The sequence below is a fragment of the Rhea americana genome, unplaced genomic scaffold, assembly GCF_003343005.1.
Source record: "Rhea americana isolate MKP2758 unplaced genomic scaffold, rheAme1 scaffold_61, whole genome shotgun sequence".
Taxonomy (NCBI): Eukaryota; Metazoa; Chordata; class Aves; order Rheiformes; family Rheidae; genus Rhea; species Rhea americana.
Window position 1 is genome coordinate 3,705,789 of NW_028186768.1, and position 27,707 is coordinate 3,733,495.

The 27,707-nt window shown below is 44.2% G+C and overlaps 1 protein-coding gene across 14 annotated transcripts in view; it reads right to left on the reverse strand.

The window, feature by feature from the left end:
- Positions 1-27,707, reverse strand: part of EHMT1 (euchromatic histone lysine methyltransferase 1) — a 131,153-nt gene that overhangs the window by 60,496 nt on the left and 42,950 nt on the right. For 6 of the 14 annotated variants that reach the window (XM_085320033.1, XM_085320036.1, XM_085320032.1 and 3 more), the window contains one exon: positions 4,751-4,838. The exons of 1 other annotated variant lie outside the window; for it this stretch is intronic. In XM_085320033.1, the coding sequence (XP_085176159.1) occupies positions 4,751-4,838 (88 nt within the window). Of the gene's footprint in view, positions 1-4,750; positions 4,839-8,037; positions 8,136-9,428; positions 9,557-12,547; positions 12,569-15,900; positions 15,985-22,689; positions 22,762-27,707 lie in introns of those variants that run through there. 7 more of the 14 variants (XM_085320041.1, XM_085320040.1, XM_085320042.1 and 4 more) reach the window with 6 other exon arrangements.

Genomic DNA, 27,707 nt, shown 5'->3' on the forward strand with positions numbered 1-27,707 from the left:
TGAAAAGCTTATGATTTCAAGTGCATTTTGAACTGCAGTGCAAGTAAGTACTGCATACATTTACGTATATACACACATCTGACATTTTTCCCTTAAGTGCTTTACAGAGCATCCTTTAAAACATAGATATCAGGCATTTATTCAATATCCAGTTGTCCCACAGGATAAACTTTTAAAGGGGAGTTATGCAACTGCTTATAATCCTTACGTTATAGCAGTTTCTTCCACAAAGAAGCAGTTTCTTCCACTTCCTTTCCTCCTCAAAGTGGAAAAAGAAATTTGTAAAGCAGAGAAAAGCCTAGCTGAAAGGTTCTGCACTCCATTTAAAAGGAAAGCATCACCTCTACTGTTCAGGACAAAAATCTGAGCCTTCTGAAGCCAAGAAATGAAGATAATTAAAAGTTTCAGGCAAAAGTTCCYCTCTGGGAGGAGTTACTAATGGTCTCTCTTTTTCTTCCCTGCCTCTCCCTCTTTTTTTTTTATTTTTTATTTTTCCTTTTACATCAGTGGAGGCAGATGAGACCCACCTTAGAACTTGCCCCTGTATTTCCAAAATGCAAGGGGCAGTCCCTCTGCTTGGGTTGGGGCCACGTGCGCTGGTGTCCTGGTGTACACAGTCACCACGTGGGAGACTGCTTCCCATCTACTGTAGGACAGGCCAAAAGGCAAAAGAGAGGGGAAGAAGAAGAACTTCCACTTTCCATGCTAAATCCTAGTCAGGTCGGGTGAACGCGACTGAGCTTTGTGTTGTCTGCGGATCCTGGCAGCGAGTGAAAGCTGTTCCTGCTTAATGGCCTGGGTGAAGCGAAGCCACTCCTTGCCAGTGGATTCAGGACCATGACGGTTACGGCCACAAGGCCCCCAACCCGCCCACGATCAGGGGCCGCTGCTGCGATCCGAGGGGATTTCTTCCACTGCAGCAGCCTCCCACCTGCCTGCTCGTGCTGCGCYCGCGGACTCCTCGCAGCAGTGTTGAGCACCCGACGTGTTGTCGGGGTTTCTGCAAACATCTAAGGTACTACCTCAGTGGTTTTTTGTTTTATCAGGTCTCCTGGTTGTCGGTCTCAGCAGGGACTTCAAGTGCTGAGAAAGTCAAGGCGAGAAATATATTCTTTTTCTCATTTTAAAGCRGCCGTCCCTGGAGTGGGGAATGCAGAGGCTGCAGCTGCTCCGTGGAAAGCAGCATTTTCCTCACCCACCACAATTTCCTATGTGCAGTAAGGGGAGGGGAGGGAAGCCCCTCCAGGAATTTAAAACCCTGACTCTCTCTAAAAGCAGTTTTAAGTTTATTTGAGAGCAAATCAACTGTCTGTTTCTAATCTGGCACTATGGGCTGACACCATTGCCTTGTAAAATAGCTGCCTCAGGTGAAGCCTCTGAAACACAGAGCCTAATTGAGGACTTTGCTATCGACTCCCCTCGCCTGCTCATTCACTCTGCCTTTTTATTGGAACTTTCCATCTTTGGGCCTGAGAAACGACCACAAAAAATATAACAGAGCAGTTTGCCTTGAAAGGTCAAGTGAGATGCAGCACCAAGTTCAGAGCTGCGGACACTAGGAGGACAACTGAAATCACTTGCAATTCTTGCAAGAAACCACTTTTTAATTAGTTTCTGAGTCAGACTAAATGCAATACGACCCAATGAAACATGAGAGCAACCTTTTTTCCATTCATCTCTTCCATCTGCCTGCCCCTTTCCCCTCCCCGTCACCAAAGGCAAAGAGGGACCTCAACTTTTACCCACAAGTAAAACTGCACTGGAACATTTCCCCATGGCTGACAAAAACAGCCTCAGCCACAGCTTTTTTTCCTATCTATATTGAGCAACGGTAGACAGAAGAGGACATTAACTCTAGTGAGCAACTTACACTGGGCTTTACACAGTCTGGGACTCAATCCCAGAATTAGAAATTAAAGTGCCAGGAACACTTAAAGATCTCCTTACTACAGATGTATGTTAAATTTATAGTTTAATTATTTCTCCTCATCAGTGCCAAGATGAAACCAGAAGACGACATATCAACTGATAGCAACAGTGCATTTCTGCAATACCTTTCATTTGAGGAACAACAACAAAAACAAAAAACAAAACAACTCAGCTCTAACTCCCATGCAGGACACCTTGCTTTCAGACTGCTCTCTAACATTATTCAGCCCAGCTCTCTGCCCTACCCCAACTGCATAGACAACTTACCGCCTGGTGTCCAGCTCCCGAGCTGTCCTAAATGAGTGGCCAGCATGCTGAGGACAACCAGGACTGGGAATACATTATCTCAAAACGTCAGGCTGTAAACTGGGGTGATGCAGCCATTACTTCACAACATTGCCTTCCCTGAACTAGGAGCAAGACCTCCAAAACCAGTACCGGAGCTGGACAGCAGCCTCAGCAGTGCCAGTTGTGCCTTTCTTGTTTATGGGACAGATGCCTAGATCTCATTTAAAAAGCTGCAAGTTTTCTCAAYTTCCTATCTCATCTTGCACACAGAGAAAACACAAGTCTGTATGTAGATGTGYAACTCGTAAAAGGCCATTCCCCGAGGCAGCAGCAGAGCTATAGTAATACATGCTAATACTGTTCAGATGGGAAACTCAGAGCAACCTTGTGAGTCAAGGGAGGGCAAAAAGGGGGCAAATGTAATAAATCACTCTTCTTATAAATCATACCTCTAGCCCAWATAGCACCTTCACTCAGGCTTTGGATCTGCAAGCTCAAGCCTCAGGGTTTTATGTCCTGAGTTCAACATTCACAGAGAGCCTGCCAGGGGAATTTTCCCAAAGGGAACAGAATCCAGGACAAACCTAGTTTCATGTTATAGACAACAGCTCCCATCAAATACAAGATCAGTCCGCTTCACAGAGGCTCTGCCTAAATCAGAACACAAAAGTACCAGTAGGCTTGCATGGATTCTCATTTCCACACGCGTCCTTCTCTGCAAGCAGAGAATGACTGTTCTAGGAAATGTTTAAAAAAAAAACTCATACTTCAGGATGTTTTACAAATTCATGCATCCCAGCTCCATGCATTGCCTCCATTCCTGCTTTCAGGAGCAGGGCTTAAAAAAATAATTTCCAAATGCAATCTTGAGAGTCTGTTGTAATGATTTAATGTTCACACAACACCCAAAAATCTAAATTCCTATGCAAATGCTGAACAYTGTTATCTGAACAGAGTTTAGAGACATTAACTAATTAAACTCCTATGATGATCATGGCATGATCAGTTAACAAGAGTGCATATAGTACAATGATCAAGCAAACCATTGCCTTTTTACTCATGTGGTATGTTTAAAAGAAAAAGAAAAGAAGGATATGATCAGAACATTAMCACAAGAATGGAAACTACGCAGTTCAGATTTTAGGACCTTTTTTCTGGTAAGAGAACTGTAAAATAAACTGAAGTRGTTGGTTGAAAGTTTAGCACCTCGAGACTACTCCTGCAGAGCAAGGATTCTCAGCTTCTTTTTGATACACAACATTTGCTTCTAGTCAAAACCAGTGATGACATACAAGGCTCTGAAATGTCTCTCTCCCAAGCATCATCTTAGGTTTTTACCCCACTAGACTCTTGACACTTACCTTGAGATCACTTAGAGTTAAACAAACTAAGTTAATACTCCTGATCTGAGCAAGATAATCAAAGCTAGAGTCTTCTCAGAGCAACGTGACCTCACACAGATATCTCAGACTTCACCTCTGGTTTTCCCAGATCAGAGGTGCGTACGCAATTGGGATCAACAGCAATGCTCATGTGCTTCCAAATAATATGCAAGCACTGTGGCTAGATCTAACAAAGCAYTCAATATTTTGCTGCTTCGGAGCTTTACTTTCTTACTGGAGGAGCTTCAAAAACCATAATGCTGGACAGAAGAGAAACAAAGGGMATGGTTTTACTCGCACAGGTTTGAATTAAGTCCAAGAGTTTGTTTCTAGCCAAAACTAGGTATTCTGATAGGGCCAGTTCCGTGCTTTTCTAATGCTCTATTACGAAGAGCAGAACAAAAATACACCAAATCCCTGCAGAGCAATGAGAAGTAACTACTCAAGGGATAATGAAGCCATGAAAAGAAGGGGAGGGAAGGGTGCAAGAAAAGAAAAAAAAAAGATTAAGGTTGTTGGGGGGGGTGCTAATTCACTGACACTTATAAAGTCTTCAGATTTGCATGCATGCAACTCACAGACAACCATGTAGGAAAGACTTCCTCAAATTAACAAGTGCATTGTCTCCTTCCTGCAAAGTAAAAGCAAGCAGAAATAACATAGAAGCCGTGAAGCATCCCGTAACAGCACAATGTGTGGAGTATCTTCTCCACACTGGCCATCCTGGAGCAATCGGTGCCTGTTCTAGAGCAACAAAGAAACTCACAGGAAAATAGAAAGTCAAGTTTAACAGAGGGAGGAAAAGGGCTAGGTCATCATGTGTTAGGGATCAGAGTTCAATTAAAACCAGTCATACAAAGGAAGCTCGAAGTAACTAGAGTCTCCTTTAGAGCCACACGAAAGCAGAAGTGAAAATTAGACATAATTCTTCAGGTGGATGGAGAGGGATGGACTGAAAAGCAAATTTGCATCTTTGGGGGAAAAGCCCTGCTCAGCATGAACAGAAGAGAATGGTGCTGCTGCTGTAACAGGCGCATATCTGAGCCCCTCAGGGGACAGAGCACATCTTCAATCCCCTAATTTTGTTCCCAGCTGCATCACGTGCCAACCCCACTGGCAAGGTCTGGCCCTCAACCGAAGCAAATGCTCACCTTCCTCTTTATTGTTGGTGATATCTTTCAGCAGCTCAGTCTTCATGCAGGCGTCTTTCCTTGTCTCTCCCTTACTCAGCACTGTTCGCTAAAGGTGGGGGGAGGAGGGACAGGGAAAAAATATCAGCATTTAGCTCAATGTTCATAAACACATTGCATTTAAAACAAGACACAATCAGGGGCAAATCCTGTTTACATCATGGGCAAACTTCACTCTGCAAAATAACTCTGCCAGGAAACTGCCACCAAGGCACAGGTCAAAGATAAAAAAGAATTCAAAGGCTTGCCACCACTGACAGCCCATCTCATCTGAGAAGCAAAGAAGCCTGGATTTGCACACAGAGTTGAGATTTCAGATCTCTTTGGTTAAGATGCAGCCAGCCTTTTTTTCTGAATGTAAAGAGTTTGGGAATCCAACTGAGCATGTCGGTGTAGGCATGGATTAAAACATTCATAAAAGGCATCCCAAGGACCTGACCCTCGCTCTTCTCAAACCTTGTAGGTCCTGGGGGCGGGGAAGGCTTTTCATCTACCATGCTTCTCATTGCATGGCATATATCAACATTAACAGGCTGAAGGAGGCTTCTTCTGTTTTTGTAGCTTGTTCTAATGTGATTTACAAAATGMAAACCATCAACCCAGGTGAGCTGCAGCTAACTCATCCTTCATGTTTATGAAAGCTAAGGAGCTCTATTTTGCATCCTAAACCAAGTATTTTCTTTTTCCTTCTTTCCTCTTTTTCTTGAAAAAGCGAACACTTGCTCATCTCTTCTGCCTTCCACACATTTGGAATCACGTTGCTGTATCAAGTTTGCAGCCTTAATACTTTTTTTTTTTTTTTTTTTGGAGGAGGGAAGAAAAGGGGGAGGACACACAAAAAGATAACAGAACACAAAAAGAAAAAAGAACAAAAGAAAGGAGAAAGGTATTAAAAACCCCAAACACACAAGAAGGGTCCTTTGACACAGCTCTGTGTTTCAGGAGACAAGCTCATTTAAGAGGTAAGCATGGCGACTGCCTTGCAAAGCTGCCTTGTAATCAGGCAAGCAGCAACGCCGGCCTTTGGGGCTGGGGAAAGGCCGGGCGAAGGGTTCACTGCCTGCTGCGTGCAGCGCAGGCGGAGAACGCGCCTAGGTCAAGCCGACTGTTGTAGGCCAACGCAGAGAGCAGATGGTGCCTGCAGCCATGCAAATCAAAAGGTTTAAAGCACGCTGAGTGATAAAGAAGAAGAAGAAGAAAAAAAAAAAAACTGTCCATCTCCCATAAAGCAAGCAAAAGAGATAAGGAATATACACGCAGCTCGGCGTATCAGCTTCGAAACCATTTGTTGGCAAACAAGGACCTGCAGGCTGCCCTTCCCCACATTAATTACGTTTGAAGCCCCTGAAGCTAACAGGGGAGATGATCTTTGGTGTTGCTATTATGAGCCACTGGGTAACTTTTGTTTCTGTGTGAACTCAGCTGCACTGCCAAGCGCCCCCAGGTCCTGCAGCGCGAGGGCTTCCTTTCCACGCACTGCAACGCCTGCCTCGCTCCAGGCCCCAGGGAGACCCACCAGCACCAGCTTGAGCTACAGCTGCAGGCTGCCGGCTACGGGGSTGATGCAGGACCACCGTGCCCCGCACCGCAGCTAACTGCTGTTATCTGTAAGGCAACACAGAGCTGATGGAAAGGCGGCAGCTTCAGGGAACTCGGCTTGGTACAAGCTTCTTGGAAACCTCCTCTCAACACATGCTAGATTCCCTCATGGGGAACTAAGGGCACCTTGAAGAACTGTTCCTCAAATAAGGATGTGCTAGGTGGCTACGAGCCCCTCAGTGAATGCAAGCAAACACCAAATATATCCACACCGAGAAGACTCTCGTCAAGAGGAAAATCAGACACTAAGTATACAACCTTCAGATTTTAAGACAGACATCAAAAATTTTAGGCATCTGAAACCCCAGCCCAGCCAACCGATCAGACAGCCTAAAACAAAACAAACTTCCAGCAGATGCTGGCTCACAATTTCCATCACGAAATGATCATAAAATGCAGCCTAAAGTTTGAACACAGATCAACTTTTTTTTTTTTTACTTAAGCCAATAATATATATCCCTGGTGCAAACATGTACATTTAAAAGCTACTTCTCCTCTACCCAGACTTTTTGTAAACARAGATAACTTCATTTTTCTTATGAACTTATCCTGGTGTGAGACTAATGTAAACACAACTACAGCCAGGCCCACTGCATCTATTCAAGCACACAGACTCAGGAGCTTCTACTCATGAGGAACGAATATCCATGCCCTTGCTACAGACACTGCCATAAAATAAAGAGCCTCAGTTCATTAAACAGAGACCAGTTTGTTTTCCCAACATTTGTTATAACAAATAAAGGCCTTGATATTCCCACCATTAAACTGATTCCATCCAAAAGCCACAGGTTTTCAAATCTGCCACTTTTATTCATTTGATTCTACCTTTTTTCTTTATTTTGCAGGTGGCACCCCYGCTGCACACATTTTTCACACTCTCCCTTGCACAGCAACGTGGCTGCTGCTCAAACAACAAGGCCTGCAGAAAAGCCACCGCTGCAACCCYGAAGCCAAACAGCCCCCGGCAGCCTAATGAACACACTCATCATCTCCTGTAATTAACAGAGGCACAGAGCTGCCCAGGATCCTGGCCAGCAAGAGGAGCTCTCTAAGCAAGAGATCCAAGGGTAAGAGAGACTACAGACCACCTCTTTTCCACGCTAGAGTAAAAGCATCAGTGCCAAAGCAGAGCTAACCTAGGTTGCTGCTGTCAGGCTCTCATGGACCCTATTTCAGAACCACATCCAACTGGCACCGCTTTTACAACTTTCACTCATTGCTCCAAAACAAACAAAAACTCAACATCAAGGTAGAAAACACTACAATGCATCTTCAGCCCTGTGCAGAGGGGGAAAGGGAAAGGAACAGAAAAGACGATTGTGAATTCTGAAGCATTTTTATCAAAAGGGAGTCTACACCAGAAAGCTGCTGCAAAGCATTCGAAGCCTCTTCCCCATAGCACCAGCAGATAGACACCTCTCCCCCTTCTTGGTCTATCACGAGTCAGATGCATCGAGTTTATGGCAAACGTCTGCAGGCTGAGGATTCACAGGCAGAGCCCTGCACGCTCCACACCACCACTACCACCACCACCACCACCACCACCCACGCGCTCCAGGGCGCGGGAGCAGAGCTGCCCATTCATTTCCACCCAGCACACAATATCCACCCAAACAAGTTAACAGCAACTTTCTTGCAAGTGTCAATACCTCCATTTTTTTTCCCCTTAAATTCAAAGCAAACTTCCCTTTTTGCTCACACTCCACCATGCCCCAATCTGTCGGCTCCTGATTGGCAGAGAAATCTTATACCCACCCTCCTAGCAGAGAAATGTCTGTTCTTACAGCAGTCCCAACAAAAGCCAACTGCCAAGCACAGGCTGCTTCACAATAAAAGTCTCGCACTCTCCTTTTTTTTCCCCCCTCTTTCCTGCAGCCGTCCGCCTCCATTCCACTGCCTACAACAGACTGATTATTAATCTTCAATCACTGGAGAGCCTCCACAAAGATTATGTGCCACAACCAATGAAGCATTATTCCCCCACACACACCTTTTATTTTTAGATTTCAAGGGAAAGAAAAATTACTGCATCTTAGAAAGACTGATTAGGTCTTTGAAAGGGCTTTAAAAGCCATGAGGATCCAAGGAGAGAAGCTAGCGCTGTTTTAATTTTTCCTCTCCACCTCTGTTTACAAGAAAGCWGGCTTCCTTTCCTACTTTTAGATCTTAGGAGGGGATGGAAGACAGCTTAGATCATCCAAGGACAGGGTCTGCAGCATTTCCAAACAGACAACTTAGAAACTACAGAGGTGCCTTTAAAACAACAACAACAACAAATTCAACAGCAACAAAATCACCACCCCCCCCAAAAAAACACACACACACAAAAGAGCAAAGCTGGAAAACATAGAAAGAACCTTCTCACACTCCTCCTTGGAATTTTCCTTAGCCATCCGGGTGCCCTTTACAGCAAGTTGGTCCAAATAGGTTTTATAGGAAAAGACAATACATGCATAGCAAAACTTCAACATATTGTAGCTTACCAAGCCCAAGAGACCAGTTAGTTACATCATGAACAAGAGATCTTTAAAGGCAGACAAGGGAAGGATCGGAGGTCTGATGTGCTAAGATGTCTACCTTCACCAGTTCTTTTTTTTTTTTTTTTTTTTTGGTTTAAAAAAAATCAACTGTCTAGGAACCTGAGACTTTGCAGTAACATTATTCTAATTTGAGATATTCAGTTAAAACAGGTCAATCTAAAAGAGGACTGGGGTAAGAAACAAGCAGGAAGGACTGACCCTTCTCCAACTCGGCTGCACACTGTAGAGAATTCTGTTCTTTAACATTCAGGGCACTAGCTGCATCAACACATCTGTTTGCAGACTAGGAAAGATTGACAGAGGAATGATCCTGAATGGCCTGTAAAGCCTACAGCCAGAAGGTTCACCCTCGATGGCTGCAGAACCCCTCCAGGCGAACCTGCGAGCACGCCTCTCCCCACAAGCCGTTCATGCACACACCCCAACACCAGCTTTCCTAACAGACCAAATTCTTAGGCAAAGCTCTAGCAAGCACTTCAACAAAGCAGTATTTCACCTACTGTGCAAGGCGGCGGCGAGGTATGCAATATGTACTGTAGCAAGAAAGAGAGGCAAAGCTCTTAATAAATGATGCAACTCCAGCAGCAGCAGATTCTCATTCACTCTCATTTTTTCCTCCCTTTTTCTCCTAAAAAAAAAAGAAAGATCAACTTTCTTATAACAACCTTTGGCTTAGGGAGAAGATAAACATTTTGCAGGTAATTATGCATGAAGTAATGATTAAGAAAGTGCTTTTAGACAGACAGTGTTGCTTTTGTAGCCATGTGAAGAGTGCTGATTTCAGATTTTTGCACTACTGTCCTGCAGACCATGTGCAAGGTCTGGGATTGCTGTTCACGGGGAGAGACTGATCATGGTTTTGTCATTAGGAGAAGCAGAATCATTCGATTTGGAGACAGAGAGAAATGTAACCGTCAAGGTACCCGGCCTACAAAGCAGTCACCATTCTCAAAGCTCCTTTTTTTTGGCTAAGGCCACTTCCTTATAAGCCTCTTGCAATCATGTGAATACAGAATTTTAGCCACAGCTCGGAACAATCACTCCTCGCAATCTGAAGTTTGTCCTCAAATCAAACCAGACCRGCAATTCTTTTGTTCCCTGAATTCCTTACCTCCAGACTCTTCCTTCCCTCCTAAAAGGACAGAAACCTTTCCTTCTCTAAGTCAATGACTTTCTCCTACTCCAGCTGTACAAATTAACTTCCAAAGCAGGGGAAGGGTAGAAACAAGGTGCAAGTCCCTGCATGCAAAAGCCAGAAACAGACACATGCACGAAACATAACAGGACTTAAAGTGACTTTTTCTAACCCTAGATAGTTCACTATGGTGTTCAGGCAAAGGGGGGTTTTCCACCGCTGGCTAGCCGAGCCTGTGCTCCATGCAGCTTCTATAGAGGAGAGACTCATTTACCCAACTACTTACACGACTACAACCTCTAGCGTGGATGCGGCTTTACTTTCCACTGCTCCCACACTGGGAAGCACTGTACCAATTTAACTGTGTCCCAGTAGAGTTAAAGCCAGTACAACATGTATGTGCAGACGAGTGTAAATCCAGAGCAGACAAAGGCATCTCCTCCTTCACTGGCTGARGTTAACAAGAAGTACTGGCATGTTATTCTCAGCTGCTGCCTGCCTTTTCCTGACACTAGGGGAGGGGAAGGAGAAAACCCTAAAATGGAGAGTAAGATTCTGCCTGGTAACCCATCATCATCTGTAGCAAAAGCAAACCAGCCATTTTAGAAACACCAAGTCCCCACGAAGGCTTAACAGGAACAAAAAAAATACATATGTAGCACGAAGAAGTGTCCAAAGTGAGCATATTGTACCAGCCCAGGGCATGCAGAGGAGGACGACTGAGAAGGGAGAAGCTTGAGGTGCAGTCCTCCTCGGGCTCGCTCAGGCGCCTCTTCGACCTGCGAGGTCCTCCTCTTCCTCCCTCCCCCAAACCGTCGTCACCTCGAGCCGAGCAGCTCCCTCTCCCTGCCCCTGCTCCTCCAAACGGTCCCAGGAGAGAAGGGCTCACTGCACGTTTCCGACTTCGAAAGCCACGTTGGGGCCGAACATGAGGGGAGGAAAAAAAGAAAAAAAAAAAAGACCCACGCCAAAATACGCTCTCCTGCCACAAGTACGGAGTGCTTGTGGGTTTCTTGGGACGTCAAAGACCTCACGCAGGTATCACACCCTCTTCGCACAACACTTTGTGTTACCCGCAACCAAGCTAGAGGAGAGGCCAGCAGCAACACATCGACSCCTGCAAGCTGGAAAGCGGACAGGGAGAGGAAAAAAGGAAAAAAAAAAAAAAAAGATTGCAATCTAGGGCCTGTCCCTCTAATAACTACAGAAAAACCTCACCAAGACTTTACTCTTCTCGAAAGTGATAAAGCGACATGGCACTGCTCAGTAGCCGAAGTCCTAAAGGTAGGAGATCCTCAGAATCTCTCCTCCATGGCCTACAGGCTTCGTCCCAGAAGTGYTTTTTTCTGCTCTGTCATTAGTGTGGAGCCTGGTCTTTTCCTTCAATCCCAAGAATTGCACTGAATTAGATCATCTTTCTCTGATCACCTCCCCCTACAGGCTGCTCCCGAGCATGCTCAGCTCGGCCTTGCACTGCCATTTCATAACTGCATTGTTTACAGACACACAGTGACCTGCCATTTTTTGACAGTAAAATAGAAGCTGGTATTTGTAACACTAGTGCCTCTTGCAGCCACAGCTAATTCGCAGCCCCGCTCAGAGCAAGTTTCTCGTTACAACCGGGATGCAGTCAACTTCGTCGCTTGCAATAAAAATCCAATTTGGAGGAGAAAATGACAAAGTCTGGAAACTAGCAGATTGTGACACTGTGGGGTTGGTTGTGGTGGTGGCTTTTCTCCTTTTTCTCTTTTTTTTTTTAGGTCAAAATCCACCTGCTCAAAAAAATGCAACGTAGCAGGGAACAAGTTAACCCTTTTTGAGGGGAGAAGGGGGTATGGGAAGGGAAGGTATCACAAACTTCAATGAAAAATGCCAGCCATGATTTCAGCTTCTTCAAATCACCACTGTGCTTCGATGTCGCCTAAAAATATAATATGCAGCCCAGTCTGCCATCCTGTGTCAAGCCTTCCTCTGAAAAAGAAAGGGTTGGGAATATGGTATTTCCCTTGAATAAACAAGTTGGCTTAGTCCCAGCACATACAGTTTTCTCCTTTAAATGCAAACCAGAGTATTTTTGCAGGCACACAGGGAAATGAGGAGAGGAGGAGGGGAAAAGTTCCTCATTTAACACCAAGAGCTCCATGCAAAGCCTTGCAAGGTTGCTCCGAGTCCCTCTGTATTCCACTTCTCTCCCCTTCTGTGCTTATCATCCTTTGCAGGTGAAAGCAGCTTTGAGTTATGAAGGAGAGAAAATGCCAGAAGAGCTGTAGGTTTCCTCATCCTTGGAACAAGGACAGTTTGTTAAAAGCTTCCTTTGAGAGAGGCATTCTCCTGCTCAGACACAGTATGGCAGCATTACAGGGAACACGCTCGCATGTCAGATCTTCTTAACCCCCACCGGCTCTGCTCTTCTCCACCATTTCTACCATGCTTCCCCCCTCCCTTATGATGGAATTTGAAGGGAAAAAAAAATAAACAAATTACCTGGTCTGGGGGAAGAAGGYTGTTAGTTTGGATCCTAGAATACTTTAATAAAACAACAAAAAAAATAAACAAAAGCTTGTTCTACATTTTTTTCCTTTCTTTTTTAAACACATTCCAATTAGCTTATACAGTGTGTGAGCTTTACTCCTGCTGCTTTACTGACTACTGTAAATCCTGGCATGCCGTACTGTACACTGACCGTCTTCCCACTCTGCCCCCCGTCACAGCCAACTCAATGCAGCCATCATACAGCAAATCAAAACATTTCGCACTTCACAGAACAGCCCCAATGTGCCAGACCAAGAAGTTCAAATAGGAAGAGGGGAGGAGAGGAGGGAAGGGAAGAATGAATCTGGAAACGAATGAAGGGAACAGGACACAAGGGTAGGGATCACATTACAACTTCCAGGTTCTCCTCGCTGAAGAGGGGTGGATTTCAAAACTCTCGAATTTATGGCAGCCAAAAMAAATTTTAAAAACCCTCTGAAATGGTAGCGAAGGCTTATAAATTTGAGATTTGCTTCTAAATAACTGTCACTGCATTTCATTGCAGGAGCATATGGTCCTTCAAGCCTCAAGAGCAGTTAATGCACACTGCCAGAGCCCCAAGTCCTCAGCCTGAACCGAATGGCAAGATAATTCCCCCAGTCCAGGTTCACAGCAGTCTCTGCAGCGATTCCTTGACCTATCCAAGATCCAGGAAGAGGAAAAGGAGAAAGAAGATTTTAAAGGAGAAAAAAAGAAGAGAGAGAGAGAGACAAGCAACAACAACAAAAAAAAGCACCAGGAATCAAATCATCCCTCCCCCAAACATCCACACCAGCTGGCCATGATAGCGAAGCTCCTTAAATGTCCTTGTTTACCTGAATGAAATAGTTCCCTGCCATTGTACAAAAAAAAGCACATGATCCTTTTTCATTAGGAGATGGCACCGCGCGGGAGAGGTCACACTGGCATTGGCACTCCTGCGGCATACCAGTGTAACGAGATACAGCTTCAAATGCTGGGCACAGGAGGAGAAGCACTAACAGCGCAAGGGAGCCGCGGCCCCAGCGCTCCCGCTCGGCCGGGCACCGCGTGCAGGCGGGATCTCGCRCCGCGGGCCTGGTCCCGTGCCGCGACAGCCCAGCTGCCCCGCTACCAGGCCCGGGAGTCAGTGGACGACTTGTTTTTATAAGCTGGGAGCTGCACTAGCAGAAATATTCCCCGTTCACGTGTCCAGCTCAGCAGGAGCTGCAATGGCCAGCGCTTCTGCTAACAAGGGCCGGGGTGATTTTTAAAGTCCATCAGGAGTCCTAAAACACATCCCACAGACCAACTACCCCCCTCCAGCGTGAACAAGGCACAACAGCGAGGGACATAGCTCCGGGGAGCTGTCTGATAGCCAGTCATTTGCTTGGGAAGAGGAAAAATRACTCTGAAGGGAAGTACAACAGCATTGCTTTTTTTTCACAGGCCACTGCCAAGGAGAGGCAAAGGAAGCCTCTGCTAGCAAATACTCACAATTATTTTCAATGGCTGGCTGAGACCCTTTGCACTGGAGTTAAAGTACCATAAAAGTCAGTTCAGGATGCAAAGCTTAAAAAAAAAAAAAAGGGCCCAAATTTAGGCCTATTAACCCTTGCTGAAAAGCAACATGGAATTTCTAACCTTACACTTGCCTCTTCCCTCCAAAAAGTAGGTCAGGCATTTCAGCATCATTCTGCAAACACTCTCACAGGGAATTTCAGGCAGCAGTATGTGACTATTCAGTGTTCTAGGCAGCCTCTAGCACAAGCATCATCATGGTCACCATATTATGCACAAGAACTTGTTAACACCCCTAAGCATTGTCTCTGCTTTTTTTGGTTGCTTGTTTGCTTAGCCTTCATCAAACTCCARACACATTATTTCCTGGACAGGAGCTCAGCAGCCAACATTTCAAGGCCTTTGCTCTTCACTTCTAAAAAGAAAACTTGTTTATCKCCTTATGTCTTCTTTTGGTGTATTTGCCTTTAATACGCATTTACTAGATGACAAATAATGAGCRTATTTATAGGCTCCTGGAGACATGATAAATATTTAGATTAGATACCACACTGTCCTGTAAGCTCCCTAGCCTTTTAAAGGTTATCTCTACATTTCACTTGTCTTTTAAAAAATTAATGTATAGGTATACATGGTGGTTTTAAGGGCTTTCCTGAAAGCCAGCAAGCAGTAGAGTTTAGGCCCATGTTTTGCATGCTAGCAGGGGGTGCCAGGAGCACCCACAGGTCTGGCAACCTGCGAGCCTTAGGAGACAACAGCGGAGGTCAAGAACAGGGTGCATGCTCCAAGTCAGACCGGTTGCTGTAGCAGGCAATGCAGCAGAGTGCATGTAACACAAACAAACACTACTAATRATAATAATAAAAAAAAGGAACACAGTAGGGCTGGGGTTATGAATTTTAGGCAACCTTTTAAAAAACTGCTGACATGGGCCTTCTGCCATGAAATCAACCACGGACATTTCATTTTAATCAGCTGCTCTCTTGGATTGCAGGCTGCTTAGAAAATAGATAAATAAAACCCCCCAAACAAGCAAACAACCAAAGGAAAAAAAAAACCACTCCCCCCAAAAGATCCTTTCCTCCTGATAAAATCAGCTTCATTCTTCCCTCCACCCTAAAAACTAAACTGTAGGCTTGCTTGACATAACCGAAGGCTGTCAAAATTGTTTCTAGCAAGCAAGTGAAATGTGTCCAGAGGCCCTCTCCTTCCYTTCGAAAGTTCAGTCTTCGAACAGTTTAAAGACCCCAGGGTTTTCTCTTCTTGCTTACAAAAAAATGGAAGCAGGGAGGGTTCCTGGTAGAACCAAATATTCAAAAGACTTCATGCTAAAAAAAAAAAAGGCAAAAAAAATCCAGACAAACCTCCACACCCTCCCCAACACAGAAGACAAATAAAAGACTAACTTAATGCGTGGAAATACAGCCCAAGCTTCCCCAGAGACAGGTAATTTCAGATTCAGAACTATGTACAAGTCCATTGAGCAAAACAAAGTAACACTAACAACAACACAAAAGATCAGAAAAGTCAAAGTCTGAAAAGCAACTGCGCCTGTCCAGGTTATTCTGTAAATCACTTCTTCAAAAGAAGCCCCAACACACTACCCTGCATGCTGCATCAATATGCAATATCCACATTTCTGCTGTGCTGTTCTCTCTTGCATAGGGCAAAAAATAAATAAAAAAATCCAGCCATGATTATCTTAACTGTCTTCCTCCTCTCAGAGGTTTCTCCTTTCCTACCTGACAACAGTCTGTCTGCGGCCACAACCTGAGGGAATCTGCTATTTATGACATATGGAACATGGACACTACAAGTTACTGTACCTGCAGACATCTGTGGTCTTCTTTTGATGAAGACTCAAAGAGTTGCATATTCCAGATCCTCATGAACAGTGATTCAGTTTCTGCTCATGTGATAAAAGCTCCCTCTACAGAGTGAGCATGCCCAGTGGAGACCATTTCACTGTTCACTCCAAGCTGCAGCCATTTCACAGAGAACCTGCAGGCTTAAGGGCTTCCATTGGAGCAACTATTAGCTAAGGCATCGTGGGGATACTCGGTCCACCCAGCGCAACTCACAGTTAATAAAGATAATCTGTCAACGGTCTGACCTAGTGCCAGGCCTAAAACTGATCACTAGCCTGCAAAAGCCTTTTAAAACCATGTAATAATGTGTTCTGTTTCAGTGGCCTCCAAGAGTAGCCCTTGCCTACAAAAAAGGAAAAAGGGAAAGAAAAAGAGATGCTGCACAATAGCATTTAAGTTTGAGGGCATCCCTGTGCTAATTATATTTTGCTTAATAAAGCGCCCGGCCTTTGAATACTGGGATAAATGCATACAGGTTAAACTGGTTAAGTGCTCTGTGTCCAACTGAAAGTGAATTTGAGATCTGATATGCTGAGCTGAAGGGGTGCTATTTTTCACTTCAGGGATTTATAATATAACATGATCTGATACAAYCAACCTTAAAAGCATATCACAAATACAATCACTAAAAAGAAAAAGTAACAATGAACTGATAGTGCACTACTAGGTGCAGTAGTTGTGAGCTCAGCCTATGTCAAACCATATGATACAGCTGGCCCAGCCAGCAAGAGCAAAGAGGAAATTTTAGCTTCAAAATAAAAGTAGTTTGTCTCTGTTCCATTTAACAATTAAGCACAAACTCTTGGCAACCTTCGTATCTGCTAAAGCTCCCAGTAAAACTGCCTGAGCAACTTGCAGGAACATCTGTAAGCAGAGATCAGCTGGAATGGATTCAAATGCACAGATGACATTTATCACAACGCAAAAGTCCGAGGGTTTCTCCGTGTTTAATATTTCTCTGGAGAACCTCCCCCAGGAGAAGGGGGAGGGGAGCAGAGCACAGAGGAGAAGAGAAGAGGGAAGAAGGAAGAGGAAATGTGAAATGGGACTGTAGTCCCACCCGTCTGTTSTTGACCAAAGCACAAACAATCCTCCCCAAAACAGGAGCGTGGAGGACAACTCTCCTTAAGCCGAAAGGCTAAAGCGAACCCTGGCGCCCTGCGTTGCCTCTCACAATGGCCCCAGAGGAGGAGGAGAAGGAGGAGGAGGAGGGGGAGGGAAAAGGAACAGCCTGCACCGGCAGGGGGGAGACGACCATAAAAATCCATAGTCAGGTTTTGAGGAGCCCAACAATTTCATTTCCCTTGCGAGGTTTTGAGGAGCCCAACGATTTTATTTGCCTTGCACGCTGCACGAGAAGCAGGCATTCAAAATTCAAGGCTCCAGCAGGAGCGTGAAGCCTTCTCTCCTCCACCCATCCCCTCCTCTCCTTTCTTAAAGCCTCGCCGGAATATGCCATGCTGCTCCGTTATCACAAACCAGAAACACCAGCAAGCCACCTTTTCTGCAGGCCGAGCATGTATTTCACTGCCGTGTCTACGTGCACTAGCAAAGTGGCAATAGTTAAAAGAGCAGAAGAGCTGGCTGTGGGACTGCTGCAGCTCAAATGACATTATTTCGCTCTAAACACTTCAGAGAAGTTTCACTGCTAAACAGTTAAAACACAGAAGGCTAAAGTTCATAAAGAGTGAATATTTGAGGGGACTGAAAAGCYAGGATCTCTCATTCACCTGCTTTTTTTTTTTTTTGATGTCAACATAAGTAATAACATATATAATGAGATTTTTCTAGCCTATCAATCACAAAAAGTTGTAGAGGTAACTCACTTAAGACAAACCCAAAAAGCCCAAAATAAAAGCAACAAGACCTGACTACGTAGGCAGAAGTTGCATTATCCTCTGCATCAAGAGACTACTGTAGCTCAAACCAAAGATGGCTCTAAACCAGTCGAGGCGTTACCCTCCTTGTGCAGCACAAATTCACCAAGCTTTCGCCAAAAATACAGGAGCAAAGACGTTAGCAAACGCGGAGTCAGTGAGCTAATACAGTCCACAGCCATTTTCAGCCCGAGATGAAACAGCGATCCGAACGCACGCCACGGGGTCCGCTCTTCCCGCCTGCTCCTAAGCGCGGTGCTCCCCGTGGCAGCTCAACCCTGGAAATGCTTTTACTGGTGAGGATGGAAATGCACTGAAAGCAGAAGATATAGAGACGGTTTTTATCTTGGAAAGCACTAAACAGTGGTTAAAAAAAAAAAAAAAAGAGAAAGAAAGAAAGAAAAAGAAAAAAGCAGGGTATTGTGGATGCTTCCACAATCAAGTCAAGCAAAGCAGTTGATTAGCACCTCGCAGGAGTTCTGCACAGGGAGGCGCGAAGAGAGCGGAGGCTGCTTGTGTGGTAGTGCCGAGGAAGCAGCCGAGTTCTTAAATTCACGGCAGCCAAAAAGGAACAGAAGCTTCCAGACAGCCTCTGCAGCATTACGCACGCTGCCCACGGCATGGCGCCGCCATTCRGAGGCCGTGTCCTCAAGCAGCCCCACCACCCGCGTGGGGTCCGTGTGGTGGCAGAGGGCCCCCCCCAACGTGCCCAAGGCCTGCCCCAGGGAGAGCTGGCCGCCCTGGCTCCCCGCCACCTCGTCAGGCCTCCTCCGGGCCCACACACAGGGCAGCCAGGCTCCCAGGGAGGCCACAGCAGCGCCGCCATTTCCTCTCCGCCCTGCGRCCATTTTGTGGCAGCCGGGCTGGGTGCTGCAGGGGCACTGGCRGGGGCAGCGAGGGAAGGAGCCCTCCTCTGTCCTGGCCTCACGACAACGAAAGCTGACAGAGCAGCAGGGCTGAGCCATTCAACCGCTCGGGGACGTCACCGACGTAGCACCGAGCTGAGACCGTGCCCCACTCCTGGAAAATGAAATCCATCTCCAAAATGGCTGAGGTAGATTTCCTTTCCTTCGCAGTTGAGTAAAATGACAACAAGCCTCTACCCTGCAAAGTTTTTATTTAACTCTGCAGCAATCTCACCATCAAACCGTCTCTGCTTTGCAGACTGTGTGGTGAGAGACGGTACAGCATTTTTTTTTTCGAAGTGCTCTACCAGGTACTATAAAACTACAAGATATTTTTAAACTCTGGGCTCTCTGGCCTCAGTTCCATGATTCAAGCCTTGAATATCCTTTCCAGAATCTCACATTTTAAAGAGGAAGACAGCAGAACGACCACCTTCCTTCACAAAGGACACGGGGCTCCTAAGGGCTTTTGCTTAATGACACCATTACTGCCGTCATTCCCACAGCTCCCTTATGGGGGAAGGCAAGCGGGAGGCCAGGGGAGATCTGCCTTCTCTAGGAGGAATGGCATTCAGCTCTCCAAAATACAAGACCTCCTCTTATTTCTGTCAAGCTCTCGCTTCAGAGCCGAGGCTCCCTTTCGGCCTCCCTCCGAAGCGCGTGAACGAACGCAAGCACCGCTGCTGGAAAGCCTGGGGCGCTCTGCCATTCCTAGGAGCTACTCCTCGGCTCGGCTGCGAGCTCTCGAAACACCTCCTTCCCTTCTCGGAGATAATCCTGGACGCATCCTAAACCGAACACCCAGTCGTGGGGATCCTCTGAGCGCCCTCCACCCTCTCCAGGAGCGCCGAAACCTCTGCTTCGCCCCTCACAGGCTCAGGCAGCAGTTCTGAAGGAGCAGTCAGTCATGAACGCGCGCTTCTGGAATTACAGTTTTCTCCACCTTTTGAAACCTGCTTTTTTTCTCTCCAAAGGTTTCTAGCCACCTCCCTCTCTCCCCCCTCGTTTCCTCAGCAAAGCTTAAAACTGTTTTTAGTTAATAGGAAACATAACATGTTCCCTGGGACGCTGTGTTGAGCACATCGCGCGCGCGCTCACACAGATAAAAAAGCCCAAAACCAGAAAAACTGATACTGTTGTGACAGATGTTGAGATGTAAGCTCTCTGGAAGATGTTACTATGTTTTGATAAGAATACGTGTTGAGTATTTGATTTATAGGGCAATCCTAGAACTTTATTTAGAGCCACATTGGACAGACAGCTGTAATTTAGAGCATACTGTATTCCTAGCAGTTCCCAATTATAAACTCCTTCAGCTTTAACTTATAGTAACCACAGCACTTTCTATTTTGGAAAGCTAAAAGCACCATTTCTCCCCTTCATTCAGCTATCGTCTATTAAGAGCTTCTACTGTACACGTACAGCCTTGCTTGAGAAGGGTATTAAATACAACATCACACRCTTACCCCATCTTCAAAACCAGTGATCAAGCTTATTGCTTTAACCACACTAACRATTTGCTCCACACACAAATGTTTTCTTGTTTGGTTCTGGAAGGGCAGATGGGGTGGGAATCAGAAGCATTTCAGTGCATCACGCAGCGCCATTCCTGCTTGTGAGGAGTCTTCTGCCAGGAAAGCAGGCAGTAAAAATGGCTGCTTACATGCAGTCTCACTTCTGCTGCAACACTTCACCGCAACACCGGAGATCATTTCAAATTCTGCTTACGAATCTCATGTGCTCCAATGTTTCCTAGTCTTTGACCTCACACCTAATTTTTTTAAAAAACATCACAGACAGACGTTTCCATGAAAACAAGTTCATTCTCTTCATTTGAAGAGAATCAAAATTTCATGATGCTTTTTTACCTCTCCCCAAATCATGAACTTGCATATGAAATATCACAGTTGATGGCTCTACGAGCAATGCCGCTGACATTATAAATTTCTGTGAGGAACAGAAAGAGCAGATRAACTCTAAAAACAAAGCTCCCATCTTCATGCAAATATCACAAGYTAAGAAGAGCAGAGAAATAAAGCAAGCATGATACGTATACAGCATTGCCTCTAAAGATTGCTTTTTTGCTTTTCAGCAACTGCCATAAGGTGGCAGTGGGTTTTTAAGGCTACCTTACACCTTTCACACAAGCACAATAGGAAATTATCACGAGTGGTTTTCAGCATCTGAAACTGTTTAAGTGAAATTTCCTCATCAAGGAAGCCAGACCATACATGAAAACTTAGGGCTGAAATTCCTTCAATGCCAGAATCGCACAAGGAGGAAAAGCCAACAAGATCAATCCTGAAAAGCTATAAATGCAGCTCGCATCTGAGCCAAAGAAAACCAAAACCTTTTACTTTCATTGTACAATTACAATGCAGTTTAACATAAATGCTTTTCTTTATGYATTCATCCAACCATAAACAAGCCAGCATCCATTAAAAGTGAGTAAAGTTATACAGCTCCAGGAGCCTGAGACTTGCAGCAGGCATTCTGCAGGAACTGCAAAAGCAACATCAGTAAGCAAACTGGTCACCAACTTACTACAGGGCTGATGTATCACACACGTAARATAATGACTAGCTCCTGCCTTGCTTGCAATCTCACAGCTCAGAAAACACAATGGACATGTTGGCTACACAAGAAATGCAGAACTGGGCAATAAATATTCAAGTTACTTTAAGTAATAAACTGACTCATCATGCAGATTGACCTAACTAGGTAAGACAGTCGTCTGGGACAGAGTAATAAAATAAAAATCTATGTTCTGCTCTTAACCAATCACACACTGAACTACGTTATGAAAAGCAACAAGAGTCACCCTAAAGAGCCAACCTACCTACTGCACGCAGGCTGAAGATACACTGTGATCACAGATTTCTGTTAATAAGAGATAAGCCAAACACAATAACTTTATAATACCAAAGCTGCAGTTTTCACAATGCCCTAAATATAGCAAGCCTCTTGCCTTACCTTTATTTAAAGCCAGACGGATAGGAATGTGGACACCCAGTAACTTATTTCCCATAGGGCATAAAGTCTGAACGGGCTGAGGTTTTCTACTGACGCCTCCCCCCCTTCTTTACACAAAGTCAGATCTTCCCTACACCTCACTAATACAAACATTGAGAGCCAACGTAAACGTTTTATTGGCACTTTACCACGCAGCTTGCTTGTACAACAAGTGGAGTCAATCGCCTCATGCAGCACATACCTGCCGGTTATTATACAYTCCTTGGAAAAAGCTGGCAACTAAACACCAAAATCAAAAGCCCAACCTCACACAGTCCCGTTCCTTCCCTCAAAGCCACTTGCCAACACATTAAACCCCACTTCCTTCCGGGTGAAACTAACACAGAAAGAGCCCATCAAAAGGAACAAACATCTAGATTCCCTCCTTTTCTTGCAAATTTGGAGGACCTGATTTGGCAAGGTTTGTTTTGTTTGCAATCCTTGGAATGCAAAATAAGCCTCAAAGAGGGAGTCACTTTGAAATTCTTTTGCCCTCCCACAATCACAGACAGATCTAGATGCAAACTGCAAAGCAGGTCTGTGCCCTGAAAGTGTTCAAATTAATAACAATTAGCAACGGCGTTATGCAGCCCACGACTGTGACAAGATCACATGCCTTTCCAATATGAAGGCACAAGCAAGCCAGTCCCCACAGCCTTCGCTGCCAGCCCTACCCCTGAGCCTGTTGTTGCTTTATGTCATAACCCTAACGTTAGACAGGTCCTTTCTTTATATAGGTTTGCAAGTCAGTAAAGGTCAGTATTTTAAAATCCTCCGCGCTGATCGGCAGGAAGCAGTTTGAAGCCATCTCATGTCAGTGGTTAACTATGCTGCTTTTGAATCAATTCCAACAGTTTGCTTCAAGAACCACTTCATCCGGTCTCCTTATTCCCGAGTCCAATTCCCTACGGAAGCCCTATGGCATGTGAATGAAATTTCCAGAATTCCCCTACCTCTGGTCCTGTCTGAAGAGAGCTGCTGTTTCCTTCCAGATCCTGACTTCAGGCCTATAACTCCTTCAGCCACAAATCCATCTCACTCTATGGGTGCAGCTTCAACCCTGGAGCATGCTCAGTAAGGGCTGATCTTCAGCCATTTCAGAGCTTTAATGAAATGTAAGCATAAGGAAGTGTCATTAGAAAAAAAAAAAAAAAAAAAAAAAAGAAGGAAGGTGCAGGATTCATCATGATCCAGCCAACCTTACTGTTTCCATCCCCTGTCAACAAGGTGAATCTCCGTGCGTGCACAGCGCAGGCATTTTTAGTCAGCAAGCACATAGCATTTTAGAACAAAAGCAAGGAAAATACTGTCGCAGGCAAGCCTTGTGCAAAAAGTAACGTTTCACAGCRACACTCAAACCAGCACATTTTTCACTCTAGGCCTTTCACAAATTACAAGATTTTCATGACATGCCATTATTTTTTTTTCTTCCAAGCAGGCTTCAACTGATGCTTTTAGTTCTCAATGCAAGTACTGCTTCCCGTCCACCTTAAAGCTAAACCTACACCAATTTGTTCTATGTAACCTGGAATATTATTTTGACTTAATATGCAAGAAAGTTAAAAAGCATGATGAAAGAAGGAAAAAAAAAACCCAGAAGACTAACGTACAACACATTTCATGTTATGTTTTTCCTAAGAGGCTGCATTTTAAGAGAGAGGTTTTTTTTGTTTTGTTTTGTTTTGTYTTTTTATGTAGCTAGCCCTGAGATTATTCTATCAGGACATTTTTTTATTCTGTAATACAGTAAGACTGCTTCACAGCAGAATAGGTAGAGGATTTTTTTCTTTCTGCTTTTCCAAAGGACAAAATAGGCAAAGACACACAACGCTGAAGTCCACTGGGCATTTGCACTGCCAGAGAATTACAAACATGCATATTGTGAGTTATTCTTCAGGTGGGACTTGACTTCCTTCAAAACTTTATTTCTGTAAAGATCCTTCGCTCACAGGCRTATCCCTGCCAATTCACAGAACTATTCACAGAAGTCAAAGATAAGTTGTGACAGAAATAAAGCTTTGTGGGCCAGGGCACAAAATTGACCATTAAACCCAACAAAGTTTTAATTTATACTCTATTCCTCATGTTGGGCACAAGCCAAACCAAACTCTCGATGTTCAGATCCGTGAATTGTCTGTGCACTATGTTGACCGACACTTGTTTCCTGTGCAGTCCATGCCTAATATTTTTTTCATGCATATATAGTGTCTGCTTCAATGCTAAAGTCTTGATTCTTCAAGGGAAGATAAAAAAATCAAATATTTTATAAACAGAGCATTTCAGAAAGAAACAGTGATAGATGTGCACTGAAAATGATCTTTTTCCTAAATTAAGCTTCCAAGGTAATCATGAAAATACCAAGAGACTTTCTTAAAATGCAATAAGCCAAGCTAAATTTATAATTTTCATCAGTCTACAGCACATTCATGACAGATACACTATGCAAACAACTTGTAATTTTTTTTCTCTCATCTCTTCCCCATTAAATTCATTCCAGTACTGAGCATCAAGCTAGAGCTTTTGAGCAAATTATTTGGGAAAGTAAAGTGCTGACATTCACATTTGACTTTTAATGGAAGGCAGCCTTTCAAGCCCAGCACGAGCAAGTTGTATTTTACTAAAATATTTTTTGAGMACAAAACGTTTGGTAAAGTGACCTAGGATAAAGCACAATAATTTGCTATAAAGAGTGCATGCTTATCTCCCCTCAGACCTTTATTTCTCTCAAAGCATCTCATCAAAACACCAGGACTCACATACTCAAGTAGCCATTTGGCCCCATGATGCCCATTCTATGGGGACAGTCATTAGGGTCATCCATTCTCAGGGCAGGATGCAATTCTCCCTACACCACATTAGGCCACTCAAGGATACCGTACAGCGCTTTCATTAAGTACAGATTGGTAAACCCTGCCGACAAATTCTATTCTCATCCTCTCCCTTGCCTTTAAATTGGAAGTAGTTTAAAAATAATATTCAGACCATATAATCCTGAGGCATGTCTGCTGAATCTAGCAGTGTTTGCATCTAGCACAGCTCAAGCATGTCAAGTTTGTTTCCTTGGAAACAAAGACCAATTTGCAAGCATTGCTTTCTTCCTTTTCTTCTTCTTTTTTTTTAATATAACGAAGACATACCTACAGCTGTTATTGATACAAATGAATTAAAGCTGATTCACACCAGCAAGGTCCTTAAGAGAATTATTAATATATTCCACTAATGAACAATTGGCTTGCTGCTCTAAGGGGAAAACCACAGTCCATCAGTATGTAAAAATCCTTTTTTCCTCAACAGATGTAATCTTGGCATGGCATAGATATTGCTTCCTTGGGGAGAGGTAGAAGAAAAGGAAATTAGGATTCATTCGCTTACCCTGGGCCAGGTATACTGTTGCCCCCTAACACACAGCTCCAAAAGATACACTAATACTGCTCAAAACATATTTCCTTCCAACACAAACTGAAGAGTGAATACAAGCTTAAGAAAAAAGCAGTAACCTCTTCTAAGCACATTTTGCCAATTTTAAGACCAACTTATTCTGGTCAAGGGCATGCATTAGGGCTTAAGTGGGAAAAAAATCAGCGTTTCTTGCAGCCGTAACTCTTCTCATAGAGTGTGCTCCCATGAAAGGTCCTCATCCTGAAGGCAATAAATCCCACAGTGATGACACACAACCTCTCTGCGTGGGCAAGAAAGAGGAGGRAGGGCGAAAAGTATCAGAGCTGAATTATCCATAACCTAATTTGCAAAGACAATCAGTATCTGCACCTTCCAGAGCCTTCAGCTGGAATTGCAAGTGCTCAGCACCTTTCAAAAATCTGTCAAATAGGCAGTAAAATGGACACACGTGAGAACAGCAAATAAAATTATGGCTCCTTAAACAGGCTCACCCAGAGACTGACTCAGCCCAGAGTTCATTTCCCAACACGCTTGGACTCAAGATGGGTTGCAGTCTCTACTTGAGAAGATTACCTGAATACCAAAGGGAGCAGGGCTGATTCTTCTGCTGTTCATATCAGCGTCTCCCACTAGCAAAACAGCTGCAGTCAACRGAGCTGCACCTGCAGAAGCTGCTATGAGCAGGGAGAGGATCATTCCTCCACACRCAGAGCAAAGCCTTGCGGTGCCCCGGAGAATCCCGTTTTCATTACCAGAACAATCAGYGTTCAGCACTAAAGCTGAGGCGAATCCAGGATGCTTCAGCAGTGCTGAAAATTAGGCCTTGGACTCCAAGACAGCAGATACTCCAAAGAGATTCTTAGCTTGCAAATGACACTCTGCTGACGGAGCAACCTTGCTGTCCTAGACACGCTCACGGCAGGACCAATGTGGTAACCTGGAGGGTATCTTGTAAACCAAAAGCACAAAGAAAACACCCCTGCAAACGACAAGCAAAACTGCCAAGATGCTCTTGCCCTAGAGCTTGAAAAATGAATCTATTTTCAGTACACTGGCTTTTCAAATGTTGATGAACAGCATTTAACAGCACTAATGCAGGTTTCCATTCCTGCAGCAACGAAGCAATCCTTGAAGCAAATCCCTCGGCCTACACTCTGCAAATCTAAGCATCCTCACTCCGGTAAGCAATTATAATAATTACCCAGTTTTATCTGAACCAATGTCATGGTCTCAAGAATTTTTGACAGTGTTCTAGCCACCAAGAATTCTAGGAAAAGAGAGGGGAAAAAAAAAAAAAAAAGATCAGAGCATATATTGAAATACTGAAAAAAGCATTTAAAAATCATCATGAAAAAAGAAAAAATATAAAAGAAAGATACATCATGATTTACTTAATATATTTCAACAAAATACTTAGATTTTTATAAGGCTATTTCAGTATCACAAAATCACAGAACGGTTGAGGTTGGACAGGACCTCTGGAGATCGTCTAGTCCAACCCTCTTGCTCTAGCAGGGTCACCTAGAGCACGTTGCACAGGGAATTTATGTATTGCACTGGAATTTTGTTTATAATAAGTAGAAAATATTAGTCTTTTTTTCTCTTTCCATTTTACAGATGGAAACAGAGGCACAGAGCACTAACTGCCAAAAGATTCTGAAATGGTCTTTCACAAATGTATGGAGCAGAAGAATGTAAAATAGTACACCTAGATTTAGATGCTCTGCTGCTGATTTACAGAGTTATCTAGGGTAGGTCAGATGGAGCAACACTCAAAGAACGTTTTGGGACAGCCTGCTTGAGACATCTTGTCTTTGAATCTTCAGTGAAGTTTGAGCATTTTATATTCCCTTGAAAATCTCCTTGTTACTTAAAAAGAAAAAATCAGCACGACACATCAACATAAATAACAATTTTATTAGCATTTTCTCCATAATATTCCCTCTAACCAACATTCACTTTGGAGGGGAGAGGAAATATTTATCCCAAACAGCAAACTTTTTGTCTCTGAAATGCTTTTCATGCTCAATGTCAAACAAGTGTTGAAGCAGGAGGATGTGATATGGGTGAATTTGTGACATCAGGACACAATCCAGAGGGCTACCAAAAATSAGCTGGATCTAAACTGATCAACAGGATCAAGAAATTCAGGGACGTTACTTGATAGAAGATTACTGTTGCATAGCACAGGTGMACATCAACACATCTGAAGCAAAGACAACGAGCTCCGCTACATTTTTTATTATATGTATATGAATTAAACACCTGGCAAACACTTATGTGACAATATAGTATTGAAACAAAAGCAAAAGTGGAAATTCTAGTGAGATTACACTACTTATTAACAAATTTAACTCCTGCTTTCTCTTCCCTTTCTCTCCCCTCCACCCTGTCCGATGCTCTAGCATGCTGCTTGCAAATATCCACGGAACAAAGAGCCTCTGCCTCGGGCTCCACGTATTTCTGAAGATTTCTGAACGCAGATTTAAACTTGGGAAGATCGTCACAGGATTTACGTTAATGCCTAAATAACTAGACCGCTCCACCATGCCAAAGCCTTGTTCTACTACGG